General features: G+C 41.4%; 1 protein-coding gene across 2 annotated transcripts in view; it reads left to right on the top strand.

The window, feature by feature from the left end:
- Positions 1-16,245: 16,245 nt before the first annotated feature.
- Positions 16,246-24,544, top strand: part of MLLT3 (MLLT3 super elongation complex subunit) — a 255,930-nt gene continuing 247,631 nt past the window's right edge. The window contains exons 1-2 of one of the 2 annotated variants that reach the window (XM_046665093.1): positions 16,246-16,488; positions 17,862-18,042. In XM_046665093.1, the coding sequence (XP_046521049.1) occupies positions 16,477-16,488; positions 17,862-18,042 (193 nt within the window). In that variant the 5' untranslated portion in view covers positions 16,246-16,476. Of the gene's footprint in view, positions 16,489-16,841; positions 16,943-17,861; positions 18,043-24,544 lie in introns of those variants that run through there. The other variant, XM_046665094.1, reaches the window with a different exon arrangement.

Here is a 24,544-nt window from a genome sequence, read left to right as displayed (position 1 = left end):
GGACTCAATGGGTTGTTTCCTGTCTATGGCTCTTATGAACATTCCTACATAAATTTTTTGTAAACATGTGTTTTCATATTTCAAATTAATAAAACTCTAGAAGTTGAATAGCTGGATCATAGAATAGGTGTATTTTTTTAAAGGCTGTTTGAACTAATTTATTATTTTTTTTTATTTTTTAAATTTTTTGAGGAGATTAGCCCTGAGCTAACTGCTGCCAATCCTCCTCTTTTTGCTGAGGAAGACTGGCCCTGAGCTAACATCCATGCCCATGTTCCTCTACTTTATACGTGGGACGCCTACCACAGCATGGCTTGCCAAGTGGTGCCATGTCCGTACCTGGGATCCGAACTGGCGAAGCCCGGGCCACTGAAGGAGAATGTGCACACTTAACCTCTGTGCCACCAGGCCGGCCCAATAGGTGTATTTTTATCTTTGTTGGAAACTGCTAAACAGTTTTCCAAAGTGTTGGTACCATTTTACACTCTGGCTAGAAATGTATGTAAGTTCTAGTTGCTCCACATCCATGCCGAAAGCTGGTACTGTCAGTCTTTTTAACATTTGCCATTCTAGAAATGTGAAACAGCATCTCATTGTAGTTTTAATTTGCATTGCCCTGAAGACTAAGGATGTTGATCACTTTTTCTAGGTTTCTATTCTGGAATCCTTAGGGTGTGGCCTTCATTCTCATTCTTATAAAATGGCTGCTGGAGCTCTAGCTGTCACTCTGAACTGTAGGCAGAAGGACTAACAAAAGATCCAGGTTCTGAAGTCCTGCATCTGTTGAGTCTTTCCCAGAAGCTCCATCCAGTGGCTTCTGCTTACATCTCATTGGTTAGAATTATGTCACATGGCCACTCCAATCTGCAAGAAAGATTGGGAAACGTAGCGTTTGAAGCTGGTGTTCTGGGTATCTATTGCTGTGTAACAAACTGACTCGAAACTTAGTGGCTTAAAATGAAAACATGTGTTTTTCTCACAAATATACCATTTGAGCAAAGCTCAGCAGAAGTGGCCTGTGTCTGCTCCACTTGGCATCAGCACAACAGCAGTTGATGCTGGCTGCCGGCCAAGAAGACTCACACAGTTGGAACTGTGGTTAGAACACCTACACATGACCTTTTCATGTGGCTGCTTGGCTTCCCACACGATGATGGCTGAGACCCAAGGGTGAGGGTCCCAAGAGAGACCCAGGTGGAAACCATATCACTTTTTATGACCTAGGCCTGGAAATCACACAGCATCACTTGTCCTGTCCTGGATTCATTGAGGCAAACACAAAGGCCTACCTAGGTTAAAAGGCGGGGGATAGATTTTACCTCTTGATGTGGAAGAGCTTGTGGGATTAAAATATTGGTGTGGCCATTTGGGGGAAATATAATCTGCTACAATTGGGCATGTTGCTTGCCCTCAACCAAAGTGGGGTTTTCCTAACAGGAAAGACGTGGTAAATAGATATTGGATAGGCAAAGAGAGTTTCTCTCATGTTCTTTACACTATCACATTATACTTTTTGCTTTGCCACTGGACTGTAATCTCCAGGGTTATCTATCTTGTCAATTATTGATTCCTCATGGTCTACGGGAAAAAAATTAGGCATTCAAGAAATATGTTTCAGTGAATGATTATTAAACCAAATAATCTACAAAAGTCTAATAAATGTGTATGCTAAGGATTGAAACAAATCTCCTCAGTCCACCTTTTAAAAAAAAAACAAAACAAAATACTATCTCCTCTGTTAGAAATCTCTGCACAAATAAATGGCTGTCTGATTATTGTGTAGAAGGAAGGATCTCTGAGAAAGGGTAAAGCACGCTTCAGTGAGGTGATCGGGGACTACGAGCGAGTCCCCTGGATTTTTGTATATATTTTTTCAGATTGGTTTACAATACCCAACTATTGACCATTATTTGCTATCGCTGGGGCCAGTTTGGAAACTGTAACCTCTGACCCTTCCTGGATCAGTATTGAGGTCGAGAACTTGTTCATTTGGTGAGCTTTCTCTTCTTCATCCTTAAATACACAGTTGGTTGTTCAAGTGACTTGAAATCTTTTCTGACTTATCTTCTTTGATATATTTAAGTCTTTTTGTTGTTTTTATTAGTTTTATAATGCCTTTCCAGGAGCTCTTCAAGGTTTTCTTTTTATCCTGGTCCATTTAATAACTAGTTTACCATTAACCATGTCTTTGCATGGCACTTGACTTAGGACTCTGTGTGACAAGCCTTCTCCTACTGTGATCTTTTTAACATGCAAATCTGATCATGTTAGTCTTCAGCTCAAATGATTTCGATGGCTTCCCGTTAGCACAGAAAACCTGAAACCTCTTAGCTTGGCATACAAGGCCCTTCACGGGCTGCCTCCTCATCTCCCACCACTCTTCTTCCCTCAGGCTACTGAGCACTGTGCTTCCTCATGTCCCAGTGCCTTCCCCCTCTGCCTAGTGTCTTTCCAGGCTGAGGGATGAATATCTGTTAAGTGTTTCTCACAGCTTCTCTCCCCCTTGTCCCTGTGACAAACTCTTACTCACCCTTCAGTCTCCTCTCAGCATGAACTCCTTGTTGACCTCTTCTCTGAGCTCCCCGCACAGACTGGGTACATTTTCTTTGTCTTGGGTTTGAATACCTAAATCTAAATTAAGACTTTTTTTTTAACTTTTATTCATAGCAAGTGGTTTTACACAAAATCTCAGTGGAAGAAACAAAACACCATAGTTTCTTTAAATGGCATTTACTGTTCCTTCCTCTCCCCCATATCATTTTGTAGGAGTAGGGAGACATAAGGTAGGAGAAAAGCATCCTATCCCTTTGTTGGCGTTTTCTGTACTCAGTGTTGGCCAAAGAAGGAACAGACAATTGGAGAATGGGGATACTCCTCATGGAATGCCAAAGTGGAAGAGGCCATTCCTTCTTAGAATGTCTTCTGACAGATTGTATCCACTCAGCTGGGTGCAGGCATGATTTGGGAGGTGATGCCAGAAGCTTGGACCCAGGCTCTGCTGATATACTTCCCATCTTCTACCTGGCTTCCTCGCTTCTGTCTGCCTCCTTCACCAGCTCTTAGAGTATCTTTCCCCATCTGCCCATGGGACAACCCACCCACCTTCTCCGTCCTCTGGGCCCCCTGCCTTGACAGAGGTTCTTTTTTAGTGTGGTGCTGTCACAACAAGGCTGTTGCCATGATGGAAAGGAAAAGGTCAACAGACACAGGCAACAGAAAGTTTCTTTAACGGCCACAGATACAGAAACTTACAGAAACAGTCAGACAAAGCAGGAAACAACACAGGATGCTCCCAGTAGGATTTACAGACTTTTCAAGTGCCCCATACTCCTTTGCCATTCTCTTGGGGAATTTCCAATCCTCTCTCTGCCTGATTTTCTAGAGACTCTGCAATTGCCTTGTCTGCTCTCCAGCTGCAAGCAATTGACGCAAATCAACCCTCGCACATTCTGGAGTGTTTATCGGGAGACTAGGTGAGCTGAAGGTGACTTTTCCAAGAAGAGCATCTTGTAACGGGTTCGGATTTCAGGGTTCTTTTGTTTGGTCCATTTCTGCACATGGTGTTTCCACACTTGTTAGGGTTAGCCCTGCATTACTGTGAGGGAGATAGCACTTTAGGAGCACAGAGTCTGGAGTCAGATTGCCAGGGTTTGAAGTTTAAGGTGACCATCCATCCTGGTTTTTCTGAGACTGAAGAGTTCCATGGGGATGCAGGACTTGTCAGTGGACACCTCCAAGCAAAGTGGGGAGGACAGTGAGTCACCCTAGAACTTTGCTACTCACTAGCTGTGTGCCCTTCCTCCTACAAGGAATTTCACCTCTCAGTGCCTTAGATTGCTCAGGCCTAGAATGGAGATAATAATAATATCCCAATGACAAGGAAGTATTACTGGGGTTAAAAAAGCTCATATTCATAAAATGCTTGTAACAGTATATGGCATATATAAGTGGTTGTTAAATTAAAAAATTAAGAAAACATAATTTCCCCTGGGCATAATCTCAGTGTCCAAGCAATGCATGTATTTTCTGCCATTATTTTAGGGGCTTACAAAAGTGAATTTCTCATTTATCTACACATTTATATATACAATATAAAAATTCTGACCAATCGAGTTTTTACCATCTAGTTTTCACATGTAACAATGCATACTCCAAAACAACATTTCCATAGTAATGTTGAATGACAAAATGGCATTATCCAAAGTGAAGTGAGTAGTGAAGGAGGACCTCTGATTGTGAAGAAGGTCCTTCAAACCCCTGACCATCCTCCCTTTCTGCTCTCGCGCTCTTTTGAACAAAGCTCCATTACAGCAATTATTGTACTGTATTAGAATTGTATGTCTATTACCACAAGAGAGAGGATGTGCAAGGGTTGCGATGGGCCCAAAGGGAGAGCCTGTGCTGTGGCTGACAGCACGGAGGGAAAAGAGAGCTTGGGCCAGTGGCTGTGAACATCTGGACTCTTACACCAGACATGAGACACCCAGGGAGTGTCAGACCCCAACCATCAGATTAGCCACCCTCTTCCAATGGAGGGGAGAGGTTCATCTAATCATGGAGGAGGCAATAAGTGGTGTTCACTCCCACATCCTATGGAAACGAAAAAGAGGGAGGGATTAGGGATTTTTCTCCCCACCCATAAGTCTTTTGACTAAAAGCCACCCTACTTTAAAATATTTGTTAATGTTTTGAAGCTTTAACCCTTGGGGTTCACTCCATGCAAACTTAAATATTTTAAAATAACAAGATCTTTAGGTTTTTCTTGAGCCCCATGAAGAGGACCCGTAGATCCCAATACTTGTTAAAACCCTCCCTTTCTTCTCCCATTGACTGCTCTATTCAGCCAGGCGGTCCCATCCTTCTCCTCCTTAAAGCCCACTCTCATTTCCTACACTCCACTCCTCTTTCACTCTCAAGCTTAGAGGAATTTGTTCTTGCACCACTTTTCCTACATCCCTAAGCACTTTATTATATACATTGACTTATGGACTTAATTTCTTTGCTAAATTGTTGCCCTCCTCCTAAGAATATTCTAATGCTCTAAATCCGTGCTGTCCTTTCAATTTGCTAGCACCATCGTGGCTACTGAGTGCTTGAAATGTGGCTAATCCAATTTGAGATACACTGCAAGTGTATACACACTGAATTTCAAAGGCAGTATGAAAAAAGAATGCAAAACATATCATTAATAATTTTTATATTGATTGCATAGTGAAATGATAATATTTGGATATATTTAGATAAAATATATTATTCAAATTAATTTCATCTGCTTCTTTTTCCTTTTTTAAAATGTGGCTACTAGAACATTTAAAATTACACGTGTAGCTCACATTACATTTCTACTGGACAGCACTGTTGTACATCAAGGGTCGACAAACTCTTTCCGTAAAGGGCCAGAAGGAAACTATTTTAGGCTTTGTGGGCCACGTGGTCTCTGTTGCAACTACTCCATTCTGCCCTTGTAACACAAAAGCAGCCATAGATAATACACAAACTAATAAGCTTTGCTATGTTCCAATAAAACTTTATTTCTAGACATTGAAATTTGAATTTCAAATAATTTTCACATCATGAAATACCCTTTAAAAATTTTTATTTAACTATTTAAAAATGTAAATTTTTCTTTATCTCAAAAGATTTAAAGCCTGATTTGGCCTGCTGGCCAAAGTTTGCCCACCATAGATGGCCCACATCTGTTCTATATCAACAATGGGATCCTAGGGACAAGATTATCTTCACTACCACGAAAAAAGGTCTCAAGGGCTAAGAGGGTTGAGTAAATGAGTGACATAGACAGAGCAGCGCTGTAGGTAATTGGAGAATTACCCAGTCTGATGGAGCAGTGTGGACTCAGTGTCAGCTGACTTGCCTGGTAGCCAGATCATCTGACTTTTTTTCCCAGGAGAAACTAGGAATTCAAATTTTTATGTAAAATTTTCCAATTACTAATTCTCTCCCCTCCCCAACTTCTTATATAATTCTCCCATTTGTTATGATTTTATTCTTTGTGAAAACATATTTTTTCCTGAAAATGGCTTTTAAGCGACTCGTAGATACGAACTGTCATGACTCAACCCAACCAGACTTTTTAGCTTTACTGTGATTGTTCTCGGGAGAATGAGCACTTAGAAAACTATGTAGTCACTGAAAGAAAAAAAAAACCCATGAAAACTGATTTGAGGGTTTTAAAAATACTGCTTTCATCTTCGGCTTAACAGTGACTTTTAAGCCGTCTTTATTCCTAATTTAAATAAATTTTATGCTATTAACTTAATGAAAAATTATTCTGAAATGATTTTTTTCTATTGCTACAATAGAATTAAATGTCTCAAATTTGTTATTTTGGGAAAGTGTGCTGTTTCTGAACTCTGCCAATTGGAGACAACTTCTTGATGTCAGAGAACTTCCTTTCTGAGAAATGTGCTTGGCTCAGAATCACTTATGCTCCTCAGTTTTGCCAAGTGGGCTTGCTTATACCCAAGAGTTAAATCATTTTATCTTTGACATTAAAGAGAAGTTGAGCCAATTTATGTTTAGGTCAATACTTTTAAAGGGAAAAAATCTGCTAACATTGATTTAATACTGTTTTGTAGCATTTTTCAGATATATTCATATAAGTTCAAGGAACTCTTGACTCCAAACATGCAAAATTAAATAATGAAGCCTCAGCAATTGCCTTCAGACCTAATTTTTCAAGGTTTCTACCCATAAAACACAAAGCAGCTTTTCAAAATGACCAATCTGATCAAATATTAGAGTAGGGAGGAAGAGAATGGAGTTGAAGACCGATGCAATAGGAAAACCAGGACCAGGAGTGTTTCTCACTTATCACAGCTGGAAGACTGAGGTTGGGTGCACCTTCACTCGATGGTATTGTTCCTAACGACAAAACCCTATGTAATGATAAATGCCCTTGCTTCCCCATTCTCAAGTTGTTATGAGATTCTAACTGTGCCCGTGATATCTTATTCATATTATTTCTTGTTATTTAACAAGTAGATTTAGTCCAGGAACTCAAAAACTAAAATACTTGCAAATTTTTCAAGATTGGCTTTTAGCAGATTTTCTTATTTCTCTACATAATTCCAAGCATTTCTTTCCTGTGCCTTCTCTTTTTTCTTATATTTATCTCTCTCTCCTTTAACCAACATCACTCCACCCAAATTGTCTTTCCATTGAAATCTACCCAAAGTTGCAAAATTTAATTCTGCCTGTACTTTACATATAATAGGTGTACAACAAATATTTGTTAAATAGGTCTATAATACTAGGGAAACTGGTTATTCTTTTTTATTTCAATGTTTTTCTAATATATTCTGTCAATAATTTTACAGATTGTCAAATCCAGGGGCAGAAGAAATTTTATATATAAATTGCCAGCTTTACTTTTAACTAGCATTAGAGGAATCACAGCTTCTTCCTAAAATAAAACAATAAAAATCAAAACCTGGAGTGTCTAGCTAAAAAATTTGTGCCGGGGTTGGCCCAGTGGTGCAGCGGTTAAGTTCGCAGGTTCTGCTTCAGTGGCCCGGGGTCTGCCAGTTTTGATCCCAGGTGTGGACATGGTACTGGTTGGCAAGCCATGCCGTGGTAGGCGTCCCACAAATAAAGTAGAGGAAGATGGGCACGGATGTTAGCTCAGGGCCAGTCTTCCTCAGCAAAAAGAGGAGGATTGGTGGCAGATGTTAGCTCAGGGCTAATCTTCCTCAAAAAAAAGAAAAATTTGTACCAAGTTGGTGAGTCAAGGAAGACAAAATGATTTGGGATATCTTGTGTTGTCACCTGGAAACTCTCCTTACATCTTTTCTCTGCCATGTGCAAATGATCACGGCCTTAAGCCTCAACTGAAGCGTTGGCCTGCAGCCACCCCATTTCATTAGCTCTCTAATCAAAACATAGGGCCAACAAGAAGACCAGTATATGGTTTTAAACACAGATTTGTATGAGAGAATTAAAGGCCTTGATTGAAGAAAGATTAAAAAGATGTGACATCTCTAGAAGGCACTTCTGGTGGCTTTGGTTTACAGAGTAACTGCAGTTTGGGTAAGAACCCAAGTTAATTGAGAAACTATATGGACTATGCTATATACAATTATGGTTCCTGAATAAAAATCAAACTTGTCTCTAAAAGCTTTGCCCTTGGAGAAAAAAGAATTTTTCTACAGTACAGTTATTATAATTCCCATATATTTTGTTTTGTGGTCTAGTTTTTTTTTTCCCTTCAAGTGGTTTGGATTTATCTTGTTATTTGTTTTCTATTTGGGGCCTGGTTCTTACCTCCACTTATTTCCCTCAATGACCTTCTCTACCTCTGACTGACATTTTAAGGAAAGAGTGATACCTTTGTGCATTCTCTCTCAAGTTTGGAAGGGAACTACAGAGCTGTCTACCTTGTTCCTATTTTGTCTATTTGTTACCACATTCCCCTCCCTGGTACATGGTTGGCCAAAAAAACAAAAAAAATTGCCCATACGGATCCTGGCCTTAAAATGAGAGCCCAAAGAACAATCTGTTCATCTGTTATTTGTTCGAAACTGCTGGCCAATCTTTAGACATTGTGTTGGCTGTACTTGATCAAGAAAAGGTCCCATTCCTGATGCTGAGAAGTGGTAACCTGACAGGTGTCAGAGGTAGGTGACCTTTAAAGAAAATATTAACTGTGAACAAAAGACTTAGATGGCTTCTAAATGAGCCAAGGCTACTCATCCAGCTGCCCTTGAGCAATAAAAAAGCAAAGTCAGTGCATTATACATCGGGTCAGTGATAAAAGCCAGGAAAAAAAATAATCTTTCTTAGTTAGACAATGCTGATATTGGCAGTCCTTGAATGCTATTTAAAAAAAACACACTTCTTTTTGAGAAATGCTTAATGGGGCACACTTAAGCGGTCTGTAGGATTGAATGACCTTTAAATTGCTGTAATCTCATGAGGGAAACCTTTCACACAGCATCTACTTTTGAAAGAACATTCACATGAAAATATTGTCACTAATTCAGCAGGGCATGCCAAACCTATGTCCTGTGTCCTGCTCCTTTGCAGTCCTTCATTGCCAGAGAAAAGCCGAGATCACCAAAGATGCTGACCTCAAACATGTCAGTCAACCAAAAACCACCACACTATTAGAATTCAAAAACAAATTTGGTAGTGGGCAGAAAGGAGAAAATATAAAGCCTCAACTGGCCAAAAAACCCCAAAAAGACAAAAAGAAAAAAATTCTATCTTTTCTTTCAAATAAAACTCTTTAGATTATAATACTTTCTCTTCCCATTTTCCCTACTTTTGCGCTTGTTAAGCATATTTTTTTTAGGAAACAAAAAGAAATACTACTGAAGAAATACATGCTGAGCTGTGACTTCAGAAATGAGTTCTAAATCTTGAGGATCATTTCTTCCCCTTAAATTTATATTTTGAAAGAAAAATCTACAGAAAAGATAAGATGGTGATTACCTCAATTCATTTGCTTTATCTGTCTCTCAATTTCTATCTATATATAACTTTATGTATTTATTTACTGTTTTGACTGATCTACTTGGAGTTAGTTTTAGACATCATGATACTTTCCTAAACACTTCAGCACGGCTGTCCTTAGCGCTAGGAGAATCTCTTGTAGAAACACAATACCGTTAGCGCATCCACTTAAGCTAAGCTTGATACTACAGCACCATTGACATACAGTACATATTCAAATTTCCCCAATTGTTCCAGGAATCTCCTTAGGCTGTTTTTGGTTTATATGCTTGTTTGTGGATCTAGAATCCAGTTAACTATTAAACATTATATTTAGTTGTCATGTTTCTTTAGTTGCCTTTAATCTGGAACATTTCCTCACAAGTTTTGGTGGCGGGGGTGGAGGAGTTCTCTTATAATATTGATTTTTCAAGAATCGAGGCCAGTTATCTTGTGGAATGTTCCTAATGACCTGGATTTGTCTGATTTCTTCCTCACAGATTCAAACACTTTCAGCAGGAATACTACATAGGTGATACTATGTGATTTTTATCACATCTCATCAAGAGGCATCAAGAGACACATGATGTCAGCTCTTCCCACTCTCGGCGATGTTAAGTGTGATCACTTGGTTAAGTGGTATCCACAGATTTCTCCACTGTAAAGACCTTTTTATCCCTGTGTAATTAATATATAATCTGTGGAGTGATACAATGAGGCATTGTATTATGATGAATAATGTATTCTCCAAAAATCTTTCACTTCATACTTTCAGCATATATTGATGAGCCTTGACGAAATCTATTACTGCACTGGTGGATGCAAAATAATGATTTTTCTAATTTAATCATTCCTTTACATGTATTAATTGGCTAGTATTTTTCCATAAAGAGAAGCTTTTGTGTTTTTTTAGCTTGTTAATTTTTTAAAAAAGTATCAGTATGGACTCCTAGACGGCTTTTGAGACTCAAATTGTCCCAAATTTGACCAAGTGGAGCCCTTGAAAATGCAGTTTTGATTTAGAAATCTCTCAGTACTTGTTTGTGAGCTTAGTAAATAATTTCAACCATCTTTTTTTTTCAAGTAAGGATTACTGCTGATGTCATGGCTAAATCTTTTTTCTTTCTTAAATAGAGATACAAGTGAATAATGTGAGTTTATTGTTATGTGCTTAATAACATCTTTGATTTTTTGTAACAATCTATCAACTCTAAGGCAATAATTATGAAAAGTCTTGAAATAAATGAGAGTGTTAGAGGCATACTATACTTGTGCCCTGATTTCAAAGACCAAGAACAGTGGCTGACCTTCAGTGGACAGCCAATAAAAGTTAATTGAATGCACTGAATTAATAATAAAACCAAAATGTCAAAGTCATGAAACATAAGCTGAAAGATTGAAATAATATATATGAAGGGTCCAATTGTATAGAAATAAGTAAAGTTCTTTTGCTATTCATAAGTGATATTTATCTCCTTGTTAAAACTTGAAATTTCCCCCAAATTGCTACCACTACAATTCAGAAGATAGTCCTTCACGGCCTCTCCCTTATTTGATGTCATAGAGAATACATAATAGAACTATAATTAGTAACAGCCTCTAGGAGTTCTTTTGACTCAGCACACTGCTATATGAATACTCCTTCTTTCCTATCAATTTGTATTCCTTCCTAGATCAATAGTTTTTTGCCAAAGCACTGGGATGACAAATTGCTTAACAAAAGTTAGAAAGTGGGGTCCAAAAGATACAGGCTGGACTAATACATAAACTTCTCTGTGAGACAAACTGTGAATGGAAACTGACAAATAGAAGCAGTCATGTGCATTTTGTGTAGTTAAAGCTTACTCTAACATAAATTTACATTAAAAAAAAACCGCGCACACATAAATTGTGTCATTGTAGATTATCTACAAAGTGGATAATATACTCATGGATTATTCAGAGCTGACTGTAAATAGTTTAACCCAACCAGGATACTTGATCCTACCAGAAGGTAGTAAATCACTCACTTCTTAGAGGCTTAGTATTATTTTCAAACCACCGTCAGACCATTTAATACACGGAAGGGAGTAATTTCTTTTTCCCATGTTTCTTTGGCAGTTTTAATTGAAGTTTGACTTGTCTATGTTAGTTCACAGGCCTGTTATTTTCCCATTTTTACCAAGTAAGGCAAACTATAGTTTATGGTTTTAGGATAAAATAACTATTTTAACTCTCCATTCATAATATGTGAATGGGAGAGATGAAATCATGTATGAAAACAGAACCTCCGCTGAAAATCAAGGATGTCAAATCACTATGTAAAGAAAGATAGGAAAATGTGTGGTAGCTTTTGAAGAGATGCCAGAGAAACATAAAGAAATAGTAAAATGGTCTACTTTTGAGACAGACTGTTTTACAGCAAGCCATTTCCATTTAATATGTGTTTTACCTATGAATATTCCACTGGGGTTCTTGTATATATTAGGAAGACATTTTCCATCACACTATGTCAACTGACCTCCAAAATTTATCTTGTTTCATATTGTTGGTCTTCCATATTGTTGGCCTTGATTAATTTTCAGGCCTTGAGGTGCTATTTATTAAATTAGGGACATGGCCCACTAAATTAATAAATTATTACTGTGGAGGCACTCTTGTCTTGTGCATGTGTAAGTGCTTAAATTACTCTCAGGGAATAATTTACACATGAAGAGGCCCTGGTGGTTAAAAAAGCTTTGTGTATTTCTTATCTCTGGAAATGGTCCTGGGCTAGTGCTTAAGTGGGTATCAAAGCAATTGTTTATTCAAAGTAGTAATCATTTGTACTATTCTGGGGTTCCCAAAACACTATCCTAGAATCATGAATTGAATATAATATTAAAAATGTAACATTTTGACCCAAAAATTTCCATAAGAAACAGGGAGACCGTCTCAACTGAGAAAATATGCTCAAGATCTTGAAAAGCTTAGAACACTTTCTTTCATTGTGAGATTTTCTTTTCCTTAAAAGAGCTGTAACAAGGTGAACATAGAAAGCACTTCAGATCAAGGAAAAGGAAATTAAGACTTGGCAGCTGTTGCAAAAAAAGATATCACTCCCCTCCCACCTTATTTTAAGCATAAAAAGGAGGAATTGAGGAAAATGAGTCCTGGCTTCTAATCTTGTGGAGCTATTTTTCTTGTCCTTGGGCTTTCATGTCAAATTGTATGCTGCTTACTTATGTGTGACACACACCTCTATCCCAAATTTAGGTATTACGAAATTTTTAAAAAAAGGTTTTGGTGAAACTTCTCCCCTGACTCATAAACACTGTGACAACAGGAACCCTGTCATTCTTATATTCTTACAGCCTAACTCTGTGCCTGGTACATGAAATGGGCAAAATTTGGTTTTTGTGAATGAACACGTAGATGAAGCACATGGGAAAAGGGGGCCATTATGAAAAAAATCCTTAACTATTCTGAGTCCAATTTTTGCAAAATATCTCTTTAATGTCAGTCTCATTATCTTTCCCCCCATGCATCTTCTTCCCTTTCTCCCCAAAGCCATATAGCAAAGGATGAGCAATGGTTAATTTTTATTGATTTGATTATTTGAATTTATGCATCAATAATCTGTCACAACGCATAAATAAAATTCTATTAAGAAGCAACACCTGCTCTTTAACACCCTGATTACTCTTTAAAGGACCTCCTCATGTTGTGCCAAAAACATCCAAACTGGCCTCAACTTCCAAGCTAAACAAAAGAATTGCAACTAAATGGCTGGAGCCAAAACGGTGGTGGAAGAGTCCTGGTGATGGTGATGGCGGTGGTAGTGGTCAGGAGTTGAGATCTGTCCCAGACACTGTTCTCTTTTATTCTTCATCAAGCATTTCATTTGATATGATGATGTCAACTGCTTCTCTTTCCTGCCCCTCAAAACTAACCCTATGGTGCTTCAGACTGTGCTAAGTACTATAGTATGAATTTTGGTAAGTGCTTTTGGAAAAATGGATGGTTTTCTCTCATCACTTCCATTAAAATTTTTTTTTTGTTATTTAGTACTGAAGAAGTTTGTCTTAAAATTTATTTGCAAAATATTTTCTATAATTAGATTGTCAAGTACCCAAAAGGTTGTTTCTCACATTTTGACCTCACTTAATGTCAAATACGCTGGACAAAAAATTAATCTGCTGTTATTCCTGTTTTGATTTCTTTTAATTAGTAGCCAGCTTGTCAGAATAGGTTATAAATAATACATTGAAAGACTGGCATAAATTCCTTTGCCCAAAAGTTGAATCTAGAGTATTCAGGGTTGTTTTCTTTCTTTTCTACCCATCCCGGTCTTTTTGTTGTAAAGAGGTCACGTAAGGACGTCCGTGAAAGGGCTCCGTGCGCCATCTACTGACCATATCTATATTTCCAGTGACTGGTGATGAGAATCACCCCTACGTTCGGTTTTTAAAGCATTCTTTGAGAAAGGAGGCGGAATGGAAAAGGGCTCTCTTTGACTCTATGGCTTTTTGGTGACTCCTGGAATAAATCTGAATTTAGCGAACACATAATCGAAAAAGGAGACCTCAGCCCCTCAGCGAGAGTACACGTTATGGAGAGCATCACAAGAGAGCCAGGGTAACACTGGAAGAAGTTAGCTCAAATGGAGAATCGGATTGTTTTTCGCCTGTGTGCTGAGCTACACTCGCCGCCTAATGGTTGCCGCGTTATAGGAAATGATTTTACTAATGGCACATCCAGATAGCCCACAGTTTCCAGTCTTATTCCAAATGACTTCTCTCTAAATTGATTATTTTATCAAAAATTTAATATTGCATGGCAAATAGGTCTGCCCTTCACGGAGATCCTAACACATGGCTTGTCTATGTGTATGTAAACGTAGTCCTTATACACAGAGACACACCTACACTACACCCACAAGTTGATATGCATCTGTGTACACGTGTGTCAGTTGAGAAATCTATGCCCTTGGATTTGGATTAAAATGTTTCTCCTCTCAGTCCTTCACTCCACTCTATGCTAAATCCAAAGAAGGGTGGGAGGAACTGGGGTCCTCAAGCTAAACAGGTTGGTTGTAACCGGGGGAGAGAATACCAGTTTTAGGGGTTCAAAACACTCGAGTTGGGGGCTTGCATTGGAAATTAAAGTTGGCCCGAAGGGGTTTGATCCGATGCGGGTTATCTTTTTGTGAGCAGCTGGGAGAACTGAAAATTAGCAACAGGGACCCCCGATGCCCCAGGTAACCTCCTTCCCCTCTACCGCTCTCTTTAATCCAAGGGCCAAGACAACTTTCTTTGGTGGTTCTAAGAAAGAAAAAGGAAAAGAAGAAAGCAGGTAAGTTGAACTAGAAAGAAAAGGGCAACTAAAGAGGGCAGGCAGGGAGAAGAGAGTGAAGCCAAAGGAACGAATCAGAAAGAAGTTGGGAGATGAGGGGAGAAGGGGAGAAAAGAAAGAAGATGGCAAAAAAGGAATGAGGGCTAGGAAGATGCAAGGATCTTTATTTAACGAACCCAGGTTACACCCATCTTTCACTTTCAAATCAATAGTCTAGATCTTATCCGTTTCCTTTGCAAAGGTTATCTGCGTTGCTGAAGGAAGCTAGTCAGTACTCCTCCCCCGCCCCACGCGTGGCTGGGCTGTTCTATTCCCGGCCACCGAGCCCAAATACAACCCGAGTGGGAACGTTTGCAGGAGCGCAACTCTGGGAACACTGCTGCGACTGGTTGTCACCCGGGAGCCTAACCGGATTAATACCCAGAGATGGATTACGTTGGCTGTCACCAATACGCCTAAAGATTATAATCCAATTTATGCACATTACAGTCAGTATTAACTTTATCTGCTATTTTAAGACTCCCAGTAGCCCCGCGCGTCCTCAGAGAACAATCCTCAGTGTTCTGATGCAACTCAGTAGGCTGTCAGGAGGGGAAACCTTCCGAAGAAAACAACTCCAACCCTGGCCCCCGAGGGTTTGCGCCCGGCGCTCCCAGGCGTCTCGCCTTCACCTGGGCACCACTTTGGGACGCCTCCCAGCCGGGGATTACCAACGCGGGAGGCGTTCGCTTGGAAGGAAATAGCATTGTTTCTCCCTTGTTCATTTCATTTTTAAATTTTCGGTGGAGGTGGCAGAAGAGCAGGGAGTGGGGGTGGCAGGCAGGTCCCTGTGAGTGGATGGGGAAGGGGGCTAGGGGATTGCTGCCGATTATAACAGTCTCAGTGATGGCTTTTTAATGCTTGTTTGAAGGCTGGCATTTCTCTCGCTCTGTCTCTAAATAAGTTTGTTTGGGTGTGAGTTCTTGCCTTTTCAGCACAAAACCACAAAAAGACGTGGTGGAAAGTAAAAGAAAGCCCCCATCCTCCCCCGAGCGTGCTAACTAACGCCAAAGACTTGATTTAACACCCCTTCTCCGGCTGCTGGGGGCTCTGGGCAGTGGCTACATTCCAGCAGTTTTAATCCGTTTTTTATTGTAGGGCGAGAGGAGTTTACACAGGGGCTGGGATGGCTCCCCAGCTGGCCGCTCTCCCCACTCCAGCGCCCCCTCCCCGCCCTTCTCTCCACCTCCCCCTCCCCGCCCTTCTCTCCACCTCCCCCCCACCCCCCAGCAGGAACCTGTTACTTTAAGCGAGGCGTTCCAGTGTGGCGGTGCGGGCCGCCGGGGTTTCGGGAGGTGGCCGGTGATTGGCTCTTTCGAGCTCCCCCTGGCTCGCTCGCTCGGCCTCCCCGCGCGCTCCGCCCCACCCTCGCGCCCTCCCTCCGCCCCGTGAGGCTCGGAGCCCTGGTGTCAGGCGCCACGGCGCATGCTCCGGAATCTCATCCTCTGGCCCTGGAGCTGCTGCTGCTGCTGCTGCTGCTTTTGCTTTTGGGGCTGAGTTTAATAAGCGAGCGAGCGAGCGAACGCGGGGGGAAAAAGGCAGAGAATGTCCGCCATCTACCCTCCGCTCCTGGGCGCGCTCTCATTCATAGCAGCCTCTTCATGAATTACAGCTGAGGGGGGCGGGGGAGGGGGGTACCACACAACACCCCAGCAAACCTCCGGGCCCCCAGGCATGGCTAGCTCGGTAAGTACCTGCAAAAATAATAATAAAAGACCCCCCCCCCCTCCCCGCCTTTCCTCCCTCGCCCTGCGCCGCCGCCGCCGCAGCCCAGACAGCGCCAGCGCTCCGCGGTTCCAATTAGAGAAAGGTTGGTACGGCTTGCAGGGAGCTGCTGCCTCTCCCTCAGCCTCCGCTCCCCCCCCCCCCCGCCCCCCCCCCCCCCCCGCCCCCCCCCACACACACACACACACTCACACACACTCGCCCCTCCACCCCCCGCGCCTGCCTCCCTCCTCGCCTCTCTTTGCAATCGCAAGAAGCGCACTCTCGCTCACACGCGCGCACTCACACACACACACACTCACACACGGTGGAAGGAGGCGAATAATAACTCAGCCATATTTCAGCCGCCGCCGCCGCCAGGAGCCGCGGGCACAGTCCGGGGACGCGGCGAGCAGCCTGGGCGGCCGCTACGATGGTGCGTTCTCCGCGGCGCGCGTGTGTGAGCGGGAGTGTGCGGGCTGACAGCGGCGGGGCCGCACGCAACTTTGCCCCCGCGCCGGGCTGTGCGCAGTCGAGGCTCCGCCGCTGTCCGCCCGCCGCCCTGCCTTTCTGAATTTCATTTTTGGGGGGAGGTGGGAGGTACTTTGGGGCCACTTTGGCTCTTGGAAGTGTGTTGCGGGGGCTCTGTGAGGCTGGCCTCGCCGATCGCGTGGGGCTTTTCGCCGGGGGGTGCGGGGTGCCTTAAGTTATGGATGCCTCGGCGTGTTTTCCTGCGGGCGTGTGTGTGTGACGACGTCTCATTTTTGTTGTGCACGAACCCCGTGGTAAGAGCACGGGAGTTTGTGCCCATCAGCAGAGGCTGCCTGTAGTTTCCATTCCGCCTGGCACAGCGCTCCACACGCACGCACACACACACGTACACAAAGACTTCCTCGGCGTGTGCCTGTCGCCGCGGTACTTTCGGGGAGGGGGCTCGCCAAAAACCCCCCTCGGAGTCCCAGCTACCTCCCCTCCCACGCTGGGAAACCGCCCCGGCATCGCCTCCTAATTGTCTTCTAATTTGTTTCCGATGCATTTGTTGTCGTGCTTGTAGTAGCTGAGTGTGCTCTCCCTCTTCCCCCCAAGCCCCGGACCCCCTTGCCGATTGGGGGTAACATTCCGTTACAATCGGGCCGGTGTGGCTGCGCGGCCCGGGGCCGGGGCGGCCGGGTGGGGTGTCTTGGGGGGTGTGGGGTGTGCGCGCCCACGCGCGTGAAACGTGGATGCAGACAGCACCGCCGTTTCCTTTTATGTGCGTTTCAAGAAGGAGGAAAAAAAAATGTCAGACGCAATGTTCAGTGTCGAACGGTCGCCTTCCTGTTGTTCACGGCTGTCTCTCCTCCCCCTGCCCGCAGTGTGCCGTGCAGGTGAAGCTGGAGCTGGGGCACCGCGCCCAGGTGAGGAAAAAACCCACCGTGGAGGGCTTCACCCACGACTGGATGGTGTTCGTGCGCGGCCCGGAGCACAGTAACATACAGCACTTTGTGGAGAAAGTCGTCTTCCACTTGCACGAAAGCTTTCCTAGGCCAAAAAGAGGTAGGGCTCGAATACAAAAGGAGCTTGATAAAAAATGTCTTTGCTGGCGGTGGAAACAATCGCTTGGCCCGGGCGGTCCCCCTGCCCCTCTCCCCGCCCCCCGCGTCGCGCTCGCCGGCGTAGCCTCGGGACCCGGGTGCGCGGCGCCGCGCCGGCCAGGTCCGGGCTCCCGCCCGCGCGCGCGCGACTTCGGCTTCATGAAAGTCACCGCAGAGAAAGGACCGTCAGGTGTCGAGTGTTTATTGATCCCCAGGCAGCCCTCACCCGTCCTCGGGGGTTAGCCGCGGGTTCTGTGGGGAAGGTGCAATTAGTTGTTGGGTTGGGAGGTGTGGGGAGTGGGGCTGGAGGAAATAAACAGCTTGCGCCTTTTTTTTCCTAGACATATTGAAATTTACCTGTGTTATTAGCAAAGGATGCATGGGATGTAGTTATTGTTCCGTCTTGAGAAGTCCCCTCTCTTTAGGGTCTTCTCTGCCTTGTGGATGAGGCATTGGGTGCCAGTTGTCATAGACTTTTCTTTTTGTGGATTAGCCACCCCCACCCCACACTGTCAGGATTTTATGTTTAGTTGGAGGGCTTACTCGTCCCTAGCCCCCATGGCACTGGATGGCTCCTTCGATTTTGAGCAGGTTCTGAAGTGTCTGCCCGATGTGATCCGTAGGGAAGTGGGTCCCTGCAAGGGTCGAAGCTAACTTACGAGGAGGAGTGTCGTCTTGCCTTCTGCTTCAGTCCCTCCCCACCTTGGTTTTTAGCCTTGGTGTCGAGTTTGCATAATCCTGCTCAGCCTCTGCGGTCCCAAACATTTGCCATAAAGGACAGTTTTGAAAAAAAAGAAACGGGGTGTTATTTTCAAAGAAATTTAAAGACGGTTTGAGAAATCCGGATTTCTATTCCCTTCAGCGTCTGGAAAGCCACTGTCTGGTTGTTTTAGTTGGATTAGTGGAGGTAACAGTACAAATACAATAAGGTGCTTTGTTTGTGAGCAGGTTTATTTATCTAAGTCGACACAATGGTTAGTAGTTATCTTCCATTTGATCCGTAATCTTTATTGGCATCTAGAACTCCTGCAGTTTCTTAGGGTAACATGGTAATAAATCTATTCTGCTTAGAGCTACGTGGAAATTATTGAACATTTAGGGGCTGAATAAAGAGAGGAGAAATGCTGTGTGCCTTAGAGGTGGCAGAGGTTTCTGTTGATGCTTATTTTTGTTTCCAGAGCTCCTGTAATGGGACGGAGGGTTGTATGTTTTGCCTTTGGTGGTTTGTTTTATGGCTCCTCTTGAAAACTTGAACAGTTGAATTTGATGGCTTTGCTGGGTGTTTAATAAATGAATCCGGCTTCTAATAGAGGGGCAGGAATACGCGTGGCCTATGGGAAATAACATTTAGATTTTGTTAGCATTTCATATCCAAATTAGCCAGAGATATTATACTTCATGTTTCCTTAAAGAGGTGAGAAGGATGAGTATTGTCAAGTTTCTGTCGCTGTTTGAGGCTGAGTATGATGCTTCCTGGGGAGTCTTGCTCTCCCTTTCCATCTATCTATACAGCCACTGCAGAGGAGTTTAAACAAAAGAAGCCACCTCCTAAGATCTTTGGTACACATATGACTACTGCTTGGCTGCTATTCGCTTCGAGGTGAAATACACTTAACAAGAAAAGCAATATTTATTGTATTAGGAAAATTAAGTCAGTTGGCAGAAGATGTAGTTCTTAAGATAACTTTGTTTAAGCGCTTTAACAATCCACAAATTGGCATTAGGAAATTAAAGATGATCAACCTCCCCATATTCTACCATGGTTTCTCTCCTTCTGTGGGTGTATGGTGACATTCCCCTTTATTTCCCATACTTAATGGTTTTCTTTCTGGCCTGAGGGAAGCTGAGGGTGCTGCCTGCACAGCCCACACCTGGGAGTTGTTGCTAGGCGTGGTACGCCATTGGATAACACCGATGTCTTCTCAGACCTCTCCAGTGAAAGGTGTCTGCTTGTCGGTTGGGCTCTTTAATTTTTATTCTCAGCTGTGGAGTTTCTTTATGTAGTCTATAAGCCATTGTTTTAAAATGTTTATTTTTGGATTTTTATTTGTATGTGTGCTTCCCATGATGTGACAAGTCCTGGGAAAAATGCCAGCTTACATAGCCCAGGAGAGACCTTGTCATACTGTAATTACACATGATTCAGATTGCAAGAGAAGGTTTCTCTGTTCATTGGGAATAGTTAGCTGTAAATTCAAGTAACACCAAACATGCCACTTACGCCGGGACTTATTTTTTGGCTTATAAAGTCTCTCAAAATGATAAGAATAGATACAGAATGTGAATGTCAGATATTTCTAAGTTTACTTCTGTACCTTTTAAGGTGCTGTATTTGCAATATTGTAGATCTATAAGGGATAGGATTGGAAATGGGAGAAACTGCAAAAATGGCTTTATGAAGAATCTGAGTTATAAGATATTTAAAAGAAACGCACCTACTCTAAACTGTAAATGGCTCTTAATAACGACAAGTTAAATCACTTTCACTGTACGGTGGCTGATAAACAGTGGACCTTAGAACTGAGGATGGACTGCTCAGCCAGGAAGATGGATGAGTCCTTAGTTTCATAAATCTTTGGTTTGGAAAAGTGAAATGATTTTCAGGTTGATTTCCTTTATTTCACAGTAATACTATGAGCACTTGTAGAAGAAGAAATTATACTATTTTCAACTTGTTGCCTAATGAGAATTACATATACTGTTTCAGATTGAGCTAGTTGGACTTGAATTAATGAGGTTTTACTCTGTCCCAAAGACGTATTGGAGACTTTCAATTGAAAACTACTAGCACAAAGTCCTAGAAGAGAGATTTTGATGAAATAGCGAAGCCTGGAATATCCATTAGCTGCTAGAGAATAGGTGGGTCAGAGTATAATGCATTTTAAAACTATCTACTTGCTAAAAAAGACCATATCTTATTTATTAGTACCAAAGATTTGTAATAGTCTGATGTGAATGAAATGAATAGTCACATTGAAAACATTTCATTTAAAATATTAATGTTTTCATTTTCAGGATGATGTGAATTTGAGTGAACTTTCTTTCCAATTACAGTCATCCTTACTATTGCGATCTGTTCCATTGACATTTATGATATGAAATCTGATGCTTATTATTTTATGTAAGCTAATTTGGCCACTGGTGTAATTTGATGGCTTTTTGTTTGTAGCCCTAGTCCTTTGAGTGGGCAGATAAAGCATAATAAATCCACACATAACTTTCCTTGAAGTGTTTGAGCCCAGCTTTACTGTGTAGTTCTGATTTCTGTTGTATAGTCTTCTGAAATAATTTGGATAGCTTTTTATCAGGGTATCTAAAAATTGATGGCTTACTAGTTGAAGATATTGTGTGTGCCTGATATATTTTCTCTTCTGAGGTATTTAAAGGGTTTAAGGAAAAAATAAAATTGGTTGTCTCTACTGATAGATTCGGTGATTGCTGTAAGATTTGTGTAGAGTTCTGTATGGAATTAAGATGACCAATGAGAACAGTTTTACTACTTGGCATTTTGAAGCAACATAAAGTATAATTTTCCGAGGCACTTAAAAGCTGAATTGCTAGAGGAAATCGCATGTGCTGTTAGTGAGAATGCAAATTGGGCACAGACATTTTGGAGGGCACCTGGCACCATCTATGAAGATTTTAAATGTTTATACCCTTTGACCCAGCAATTTTACTTCTAGGAATTTTACAGCAGATATGGCTTCACAACTACCCCAAGATTCAGTGTATTTCTTGTGACTTATTATTTAAGAAAAAATTTTTTATTTTATTTTTTTGAGGAAGATTAGCCCTGAGCTAACATCTGCCGCCAATCCTCCTCTTTTTGTTGAGGAAGACTGGCCCTGAGCAAACATCCGTGCCCAACTTCCTCTACTTTATATATGGGATGCCTGCCATAACATGGCTTGATAAGCAGTGCATAGGTCCACACCTGGGATCCGAACTGGTGAACCCCAGGCCACTGAAGCAGAGCGTGTGAACTTAATCCCTGCGCCACTGGGCCGGCCCCCTCTAGTGACTTTTTTAATCACAAAAATTTGGAAGCGAGCCATATAGGGGACCTCAGTTGGGTACAGTTAAATGATGGTAATCTGTAAAAAAAAAAAAAAAAAAAAAAAAGAGGGTAAATCAATTTGTAGTTGCAGGAAGAAGAACTTCAAGAGATATTAAGTGAAATAAAGCAAGTCACTAAATCAGTGTGATTCCATTTAAAAAATGTGCTTATACAGATAAAAAGTATATGTGTGCATGTGTATAAATAAATTCTGGATGAGTGGGCACCACACTCTTACCAGTAGTTTTCTTTAGTGGGTGCTTAGGGTATTGGCAGTGATGGGAAGTTATTTTGTAGTTTGATTTTTTAAAAAAGTTAATTCTGTGTATTTAAAGCATTGCAATGAGCACTCATTACTTTTTAAGACTAAAAGGCAAAGAGGCAAGACCTAGTAGAGAATATTGCATTTTAAAAAGGGATTAGCATGTAGGGATCTAAAAACGATCTTCAGCTATCTTGGGGAGATACTGGTGCTCAGTGGTGAGGAGGAGTCAGGGTTAGGAGTTAGAGACTTGTGTTCAGATGCTGGCTTAAGAGACCCGTTGGTCAGCAGGTCACTTGTGTGTCTGTTTTCTCGTTTGTGTTACAGGAATCATGATAGAATAGAATCATTACCTTGTAAATTGAGTCCTAGATATGAACCATCTGTTATCCAACAGTGATCTTAAGACCCCTTTCCACTCTTAAAAATCGAAGGCTCCAAAGAGTTTTTTCTGTGTAAGTTATATCTATTGATATTTGCTGTATTAGAAATTAAACCTGAGACATTTTAAACAAATTACATCAACCCATTACATGTCAACATATAAACACTACTGTAATGAAAAATAAATTTTTCCTGAAACAAAATGAATAGTGAGGAGAGTGGCATCGTTTTGCTTTTTTTATGTGTACATCTCTTTAATGTTTTGTTTAATAGACGACTGGATCCTCTTATGTGCTCCTGTACTCGGGCTGTTGTGTTACGACACATCTTGTAGCCTCTGGAAAACTCTACTGTACACTTATGAGAGAATGAGGGTGAAAAAGGCAAATAATGTCTTAGAGTTATTATGAAAATAGTTTTAGCTTTGCCAATCCCTGGAAAACGTCTTGGGGATCTTGGGGTGCCCGGACTATACTTAGGGAACCTCTGATATAAAATATTCAACTTACAACCTGGCACAGATAAACTGCCCTATTAATATGTGGAAGCTGATTTTTTATTTAACCATTATTATTGTTACTAATAAACTCTCATTTAATGGAAAGAGACAAGATAAATCTTCTAAAGCATTTGCTGACTGAATTCCAGTGTAACAATTTTTTTCAGAAAAGGAAAATCCAAACTTGGGTTTTTACTGGATATATTTTATAGTTAATATCACTGTCCATTTTATGGTGTATTATCTGTAGCAGAAGCCTTTTACATCCTGTTATTTCAGGTGACGCTCTAGAACTACCTCTGTGGGGTAGACAGAGCAGGGGTAGCCAGCAGTCTCATAATTTTACCTTAAAGATCCGTTGCTCCTTCTCTTGGTTCTTTGAAGTTTCTTTCCAGTGGTCTTCCGTGGACCAACCGTAGGCCTTTAGCTCTTATTCTGGTCGTCTGTTACAGTTGATCCCTTCGACTTAACACAGCTTTTACAGTTCTAAAATGCGGAGCTTTTTTGTATTTTTCTCTTAGTGACTTAAGTCTTCAAAAGAGAACTTGGAAAGCTTACACACTTGGGGAGCAGGGGAGATGTTAAACAATTATACCAATTATGTAATTAAGCAAGGTCTCAATATATCACTGCACTTGACTTTATTGACCAGATTTTAGAATATTTTTGATCTCTGAAACATAGAGTTTCACACTGTCCCAATGGGAATAATATAGAATTGTTTAATTTTTTCCCTTGGCTTTTATAGTTTCTCTTTAATTTTATGTTTTCACTCCTCAAAGAAGAAGCTAACATGTAGGAAGAGAAATTCTCTTGTCTCTATGATACAAATTAATATTCTTTGAAAACATTTTGTTTTGTGTGTGTGTGGCCAGTCTGTTCCTCCTCTTTCTCATAATAATATATTTTAATGTCTTAATCTTCTATCCTCTTTTGTTCTCTGGTTTTCCTTATTCTTGTTTATAGTGCTGTATTCATTTTTGGGAATACAATTTGTCTGAAAAGAGTCCTTGGATAAATAATTGCCATTGATGATATCACAGGTACTAATTCATAAGTTTTTAAAAAAAAATATAGATATCACAGAAATTGAGAAATTACATTGCACAGTTGTACAGTGCAGCTTTTATGAAGAACCCATATATTAATTTGTTTACATGCACAGGAAAATTGTGTTATTTTGTAATTTATGGATATATGTTCATTGTAGAAAAATCCAACTATAGAAATATAAAGAAAGGAGTTACCTGAACATTCCTTGT

Source organism: Equus quagga, chromosome 6, assembly GCF_021613505.1.
Source record: "Equus quagga isolate Etosha38 chromosome 6, UCLA_HA_Equagga_1.0, whole genome shotgun sequence".
NCBI lineage: Eukaryota > Metazoa > Chordata > Mammalia > Perissodactyla > Equidae > Equus > Equus quagga.
The sequence above is the reverse complement of the archived record's forward strand: the minus strand, read 5'-3'. Positions and strand labels throughout refer to the sequence as shown.